Here is a 7,624-nt window from a genome sequence, read left to right as displayed (position 1 = left end):
TTCGCTATATTGACACGAGCATATGTTTATGGTTCTCGGGTGACCATGTTTCACCGCTTAACAAATGTTATCACCCAGCGCAGAAGGCGCCTGCATGCATAGGAAGTTTCTGGAATGTTATCGATGGTTTCATCCGCTGTCTGCCACGAACCTTGTGTAATCTCATTTCATGTATGCGCGACGCGAATAGTGTAGAACTTTGTGGAAGACACGCGGGTCCCAGCGATTTGTCTGAAACATTCGACGATTGATGTATGAAAGCCGACGCGCTTGATCCGTTGATCGTATTTTCGACGATCGCCGACTGTATTCGCCGCTATCGTTGCGCTATAAGTGCAGCCTGTTTTTGCAGGCACAGGTTCGCCGAATAAAAGTTAGTTTTGTCTTTCACAGTATTGCTACTGTGTTCTTCAACGTCACCACGACGTGATAACATTATAGACATTGGAAGATGTTTTGATAATGTTCCCCGTCTCACGAGTCCTAATGCTAATACCTTCCGAAAACTTCCTGCCGCCTTTGCATTCTAAGCCAATATCGTCCTTGTGATAGCTTTTCATCTCTGAATGTGAAACCAGCTCAAGTTATTTTCTTTTTGTTTGACTTTCTGTCAACCTTTGGGGGAAACTTGTTCATTCGAATGTTTGCTGTCTCAACCCAGCAGCCACCCCTCCCCTTACAGAAAGGTTAGCTCGGTGGCTTATAGAATAGAATAGAACTTTATATATTCACATTTCAAACATGATTGTAAAATATTAAAAAAATAACATCTCGGGAGTTTAATTCACGTTCTTATTATTTTTACGATTCTCTTCATATGTTACTTTGTCTTTAGCACGTTATTGTGCTTTACTTTATTCGGATACCTGTGTGCACTGTTGGCTCCCTACTAATAGTGTGTTTGTTGTAAATCTGGAGCCGTAATAGTTGATAAAATAATTCAATATTACGTTGCATAGCAAGAATCATCTCACATTGTGCTTTATTGACGAACACATGGGACACTGAGCACAAGCTTCTGTAGGAACATATTCCCGTTTACTCCTAAACTTGACCGCTGAACTGCTTTCAAGACGTAGTAGGCGGGAAAGCCTACCAGGACACACCCCAGCGCGATTAAGTATTGCACGACTTCTCCGGCTGACAAGACCGGAACCAGGACAACGGTAAGGGAGATGGTGATGTTGACGAGGATGAGCCACGTGGGCACCCTGATGGGTCTGTGGGCGTCTTTCATGGTCACACGCAGTCTGAGCATTGATACCATCTCTAGTAAAACCATAAAGCAAAACACGGTCATGCTACCTTGGGCAAGAATGCGCACAGAGCCCGTGACAGCGAAAAGTATGGCCAGGCAGCACCTGAATGCCATTGCAACGATTGGCCGTGAAGAGTTCATCGTGATGAGTGAGAATGCCCCAGGCAGATGCCTCTTGCGGGCGGCGGCCATAAACAGCCGGCTGTTGCTGAGAAAGCAGGAGCTCATTGTCCCGAAAGTGCAGACACAGACAATCATTGGCACCAGGTAAGCACCCGCCATGCCCCACGTGGTCCGGGCGAAGGTGAAGGCGGTCGCTTCCGAAGCAGTAACGCTGTGAAGGTCCAGGACCGAGAAGTAGGCCGCATTCGTGAGAACGAGCAGCGTGGTCACCAGGAGAAGACCCCCCAGAAGGGACCTCGGGATGATGCGCGAAGGATCTGACATCTCTTCGGCCATGCAGGCGAGCATAGAACTGGAAAGAATGAACTGGTTGCATCATCAAGGTATACATCAAGACACAAACTACGGACGAAGGACCTTAATTATAAGAAATAACTTCGCCGTGTATTCTTCTCACTCTTCGTTCCCAGTCTATACCGTACACTAAGATGTCAAACTAATTAACTTCGAAGTACATCGTTGTTTGCAAAATTACTTTGCTCGCTCGTTTCGACCGGCCACAGTAGTCAAGTGGCTACCGCAGTCGGTCGAGACCACGGGCTCTTTCCCGGTCGCATCAGCCGCATTTCGATGGGGGAGACATGCGAAAACACTCGTGTACTTTGATGTAGCTGCACGTTAAAGAACCTGAGGTGGTCAAAATTAATGAGGAGCACATCACTACGGTGTGCCTTATAAGAAGGTAGTCGCTTTGGCAGGTATAACCCCCAGATTAATTTTTTTAATTAGCACGTGTTTTCTTGAGAAACAGTGTCAGAGTATGGACTACTGTGTTTTCTGTTTTGCGTGACTGCAACACCAAAAGAAAACCAATGATTATTTAATCTGTTTTATGCATAGAGCTTACTTTTTGTTTCATGGGTGTCGCCATATCACGCATGAAGTCACGCCATCTATGGGCGGTTGGCCTTCTTGCTTGGGCGAACGCTTCGCATTGTAAGCTAGGTATACGCGCGGCGACAGTTTTTGGTGGTTGTTTTCGCACTCGCGCGGTATATTCAGTATGTAACTTGAGTCTTCGAAGTGGGAAAGGGTTTCCACAGTGAAGCTGTATATGACTAGCCGATTCGTTCATCCGTCCGTCGCCTGTACGCCGAAAACTCCTCCGACGTAACCACATGCGCATGCGGAAAAGAAAGAGAGAGAGAGAGGCGCGTGATTGGCTGCACCAGTGTTACGTCGTGGCTCTCCGTTACAGCCGAGAGCGCGCGCGTAGCAGTTTCTCTGCGGCTGCGAAATGGGTAGGCCACAGTGGTACGTGCTGGGTTATAGATGTGCTTGTTCTACACAACGCATTGGCGGTCTAGTCATGTGGCATGATCATGCCAGGTCTTACTTCAGTGTTAGCCAGTGCTCTTTCTTTTGCGGCACTAGAAGATAAAAAGAGATTTCGCTTTCGTCAGTCCTGTTCATCCCGTCTTCTACGACGCACTCACCTGTTTTACGTATATTTCATCCTCGCAAATAGCAGTCCAATTCTTTTCATGCGATCTTCTTAGGATATTACTGCTTTACAGGGCTAAAGCACAATGTTGAAGCACAAAGCTTATATGTGTCATGCTGGTTTGCCAACCGTATAGTGATCGTTGTGTTAAGCAACGCCGTCGGCCTCATACAGGAGGTGAATGCAGACATAGCACAGTGATTTCAGGTCTACTAGATTTGAAATGCCTGCAAACGATGCTGCTTGGCTGACGCAAATATTTCATAACGATTGGCGCTTAGCTGTTCGGGCGTTGGGTTGAATGAACATGTCACGCATTTCATATATTTTCGTGCAGCTATATTAATAAGTTGTTTTTTGGTATGGCTGTCAATCAAGCAATCTTAGCATTTTATTCTATTTTTAGATATTTTGCATGTCATTGTCTTTGGCATTACTAGTGAATTTTTCCTTTCTTTAGTTGTCATGACTCATACACGTCGTCCAGCTTGTGCAATATCTCAGGGAGTATATTAGGAGCTGTCCGTGCGCATATCAGAAGCTCTTCTACACTTTGGTCTTTAGGGAATTTTATAAAAATATTTTTTATGTGTGCACATGACACGGCCTTCGCGTTTTCTTGAGTTTTTTTTTATTTCACTGTCTGTGAACTTTGGTGTTGATTAGCAGTCATGTACATGTCGTGCATTTTTCACTTTTGTTCATTTTCTGAGCATGTATCATACCAAGTTATGCCAAAATCTTTGTTTTCGGAAACGGAAGTCAATAAAACGAGGCCAAGATCTGTTGTGTTGGAAGTGGAATTTATGTATGTTCTGGCATATGCTGGCATACTCGAAGTATGGATAAGACTGCGTGCGTGCAAACACGTCAAGAACCCACGGCACACCACGCACCAGTTCACAAATAATGCCAATGCCTGGCGTAGCACGCGCGCGCGATAAAAAAAAAAACCGCGCCGCGGACAGGCAAAAATAAAGGAAAAGTAAAGGGGCGCGGCACATGTTGAAGGTTGTACAGGGAGCGGAGTGGGTCGGCATAATAATAATAAAAAAAAAACCTAGAGAGAGGAGCCAGCCGCGCGGCTGCTGGTCCTGTTGCCATGGCAACGTAAACAATCGTGTGCGCCGCCATTTTGCTAAAGCATCGCCCTCCTGTTGGGGTCGTAACTGAAAGGCACCTGGTGCTAGCGTCGAAAGAGCGTCTGCATTGGAACAGCCAATGGCAGACATTCAGAGATTCACCCCTGGGACCGAGCGCGAGCGCAGCAGCTTTTTTCCAGCTCTGAAATTTGTATACGCCACGCGTCATATGTACTCCTGGGCAGCAGGCAGCTTTCGATCAGCAACGCCGGCAGCAGAACCTGGAATGACCTCGTCTACGCCGTGACGATACTGTGTTCTTGTGTCCGAGTCCGGACACAAGAACAGGCTCGTGCAGCCGAGCGCCAAGCAGCAACTGCGTACTGAGGACCCGGCAGCCTACCAACGATCGTTTAACGAACTGTCGGGATTAACCCAGCGATAAACACCGGGGCCGCACGTTTCAGCTTTGCTGGTAAACCATCTGCACGGAGTGCTTGGACGATGATTTTCTGCATAAAGCTTGTGAGTTGACATCTAGCGCTCTGTCCGGCCCACCCTTTTTTCCGTTTGTCTTGTCTACGCTAGTAACTGTGTCACAGCTACTGTAGTTACCGTTTCAGCGAAAGGCTACACAGTAGCTCTTCGACGACATCGTATGAACTGACATCGCGTGAATTTCACAGAGAAGGAGCTAAAACATATCCAAATCGTTAAGCAACATTCGGCGGCAAGACATTCAAGCAGCGCCGCGCATTCTCGCACAAGCCATAGAGGAGGAAAGTCTCCCCGCGCGCACTTTCCTCCCCGACCGATGAAATAGATTTATACAACGCAGTGACTCCGTACGCTTTCCATAGAATTTACGCGGAGGTAAAGGGAATTGCGCGTCAATTACGTGTTGTTTTTTCAATAAAGATATTGAAAACATATCTATAAGAATGCACGGGAAGGTTGTGAATCGGATAAGCACGTAGTTAACTGGACATATTTATTTATTTATTTATTTATTTATTTATTTATTTATTTATTTATTACATACACTGGCTTTCGCTTCAAAAACATTATAGCGGATAGGGGAAATATATACAGACATTTCATACATTTGTAGATGTAAGTAAAATACATGCACAATGTCCCACAACTTGAACAAGGCTTTTAGAGCACGTAGACTAAATCAAATATCACTAGAAAGAGAAGAACAGAATGAGGTAAATAACAGAGCGTTATAGACCTTGAACACGCATATGAAACTGGGAATTCGCGCGATGCTTACAATGGTACCAGAAAGCTGTTTCCATTTAGATGTTGGTCGATGAAAAAAAAAATGAATACCTGAGCAAGTTGCTTTTCGTACTTATCTGCCTAACTGTGAAACGATGGTCGCGGCGATGCGAAATGTAGTGCGATTGAAGTATGCAGCTTGATCTATTTATGCCAGAGTGCCCCCGAAATATATTATGGCAGAAATGAAATTGTGGGGTTTTACGTGCCAAAACCACGATATAATAATGAGGGCCGCCGTAGGGGGGGGGGGGGGGCACTCCGGAAGAAACTGGACCGCCAGTCGTTTCTTTAACGTGCACCTAAATAAGTACACGGGTGTTTTCGCATTTCGATCCCATCTAAATGCGGCCGCCGTGGCCAGGATTCGATCCTGCGACCTCGTGTTTAGCAGCCCAACACCATAGACATTAGGCAACATGGGAGAGCTTGAGCCTAATGGTATCTTCGACTGGTCGCCTGTATGCCCCGAAGCAGAGTCGGGTAGATCGCGCGTTTCCCGAGCTAAAGGGTAGAGGACAAGCGCGCAAGCCGAACGTGCGACTCACTCTCGGAGGAGGAAATTGCCGATGCGAAACCACGTGACTACTGCCAACGTCCAATGATTCGCCTATCCAAAGCTCCTGGCGCTGCCGGAAAAACCGGTGGACGTGCCGGCGGGACGAGCGTTCGTCGAGACGCCAGCATGCAGTGGCCTAGGTTGCCAAGGTTACGGTGGGCCGTCGCCAACAGCAGCGACGTGGCGCTGCGATGACGTTTCAATCTCGATGACTGCTCCGACGACACGGCTCGGAGCGCCTCAGAGCGCTCCAAGATGGAGGAGAGCAATCGAGAAGAACCACCCGAACGCAGGGCGCGCACCCTCTTTCAACCAGCCGAAGACAACGCCGCTCGCGAGAGCGCTCTAGAGCGCTCAGAAACGACCAGCCGAAGATAGCATAAGAAAACGCCTGGTATCGCTCAGCGTCTGCAGTTACAATCATAGCGGCGATACTCACCGACGATGTACCTGGCTGCTAGGTTTTGTGGGCGCTGCAGCGAATCGATCATGTTCTGTTGATAACGGTCCCACAGCAGCGCTGGGCGTGTATCGTTTACTCTGATAAATCTTTGTACACACTTTGCTGTCAGCTCGCAAAAGCAACACCAGCCACTCTACGCTTTCGTCGTAAGTAGATGAAGGCCAGGTTCGAAATGCCCTTACCTTCCAGACCCGGTGAACATGGCCACAGCGAATGATTCGACTACCTTTACAGGTGTCGTGGGACCATCGAACGTAAATTTGTTAAGCAATGCTGGCTCTGAAACAAAAGTTTGAAGCAGAAGATTTTTGAATTTACTAAATGGCCAGCGCTAGTAGCTGTCACAAATAAACTGGCGTATTTGGCAACACCACACCAGCGTGTTTCTTTCACCTTTTGCTAAAGCGAACGGTTAATAAAATAGAGAGCTGGAAGAGTTGGCGAGTTGGTATTCTCGCATTCTGCGCAGTAATGAAGGAAGAAAACGAAAGTAGACAGACAGTGATGAGTGCAGACTGCCATCTGATGTAGATAAAGTGAACGCGCAACAAATTCAACCGCAAAGTCGCCCTTCCTATTTAAAATACACAGCTACTGAGGGTTTCGCCACTGCTAAAATTTGTATACTGTGGGCTCGAATTAAAAGGGGCTATATAAATTTCAGACTATAGGTCTGAAATTTCACTTTAGGGTCAAATCACGTCGACTGTCCTAGACGCGTCTATCAGCCATCTCATATCTTCTTAAAAGCAGTGAATGCCTTTTCTTAGTGGTTTCAGCAGTTTTCTCCAAATATATATTGCGGCTAAATATTTTTTTTTCTGATCACGTGAACCTGCTGAAATTTGTTGACACGAGTAAAACATGATTCCGCAGGAAAATTTTTAATAGTAACTACGGCAGATCCAACCCAGTTGTTGGACTACATGTTAAGCGAAGCTTTGTCGAATAGTTTCAATTAAATGCTACCCCAAGAGGCACATAATGTGTACATTTGCATTTTATGTCATTCTTAACACCCGCAAGAACTGTGAGGGAGGCATGTACCTTCGGAGTTACATGCCTTTACTTCCAAGCGTGGATCCCTTTGTTTCTCACCGGCTTGACTCAGTGATGCGAGAGGGTATAATGCCTGCGTATTGCCTTGTCGGATGAATGCGTCACCAAGACGACAGAAGATGTTTCCGAACAGCTGTCGTCCAATAAAGATGTTGGGTTTCTGATGGTTGGATTTAAACTAGGCTTATCCAGTGGACCAATCCGATGCGCTCGACCCATTGAAGCAACGTTACTAGACTAGGTTCAGTTTTCAAACTCCCGTGACTGCGTGGACCCACCGCCGATCCTCGCA

General features: G+C 46.7%; 1 protein-coding gene across 1 annotated transcript; it reads right to left on the bottom strand.

Moving 5' to 3' along the window:
• Positions 1-982: 982 nt before the first annotated feature.
• On the bottom strand, positions 983-1,717 carry LOC139052059 (Y+L amino acid transporter 2-like). The gene has a single exon (XM_070529128.1). The coding sequence runs from the start codon at positions 1,715-1,717 to the stop codon at positions 983-985; it is 735 nt and encodes a 244-aa protein (XP_070385229.1).
• Positions 1,718-7,624: the final 5,907 nt, after the last annotated feature.

The sequence above is a fragment of the Dermacentor albipictus genome, unplaced genomic scaffold, assembly GCF_038994185.2.
Source record: "Dermacentor albipictus isolate Rhodes 1998 colony unplaced genomic scaffold, USDA_Dalb.pri_finalv2 scaffold_17, whole genome shotgun sequence".
Taxonomy (NCBI): domain Eukaryota; kingdom Metazoa; phylum Arthropoda; class Arachnida; order Ixodida; family Ixodidae; genus Dermacentor; species Dermacentor albipictus.
Note: the sequence above shows the minus strand (reverse complement) of the source record. Positions and strands in the feature narration are given on the sequence as shown.

Excerpts from the sequence above, each read along its gene's own strand:
- LOC139052059 (XM_070529128.1), bottom strand. The coding sequence starts at position 1,717 with ATGGCCGAAGAGATGTCAGATCCTTCGCGCATCATCCCGAGGTCCCTT.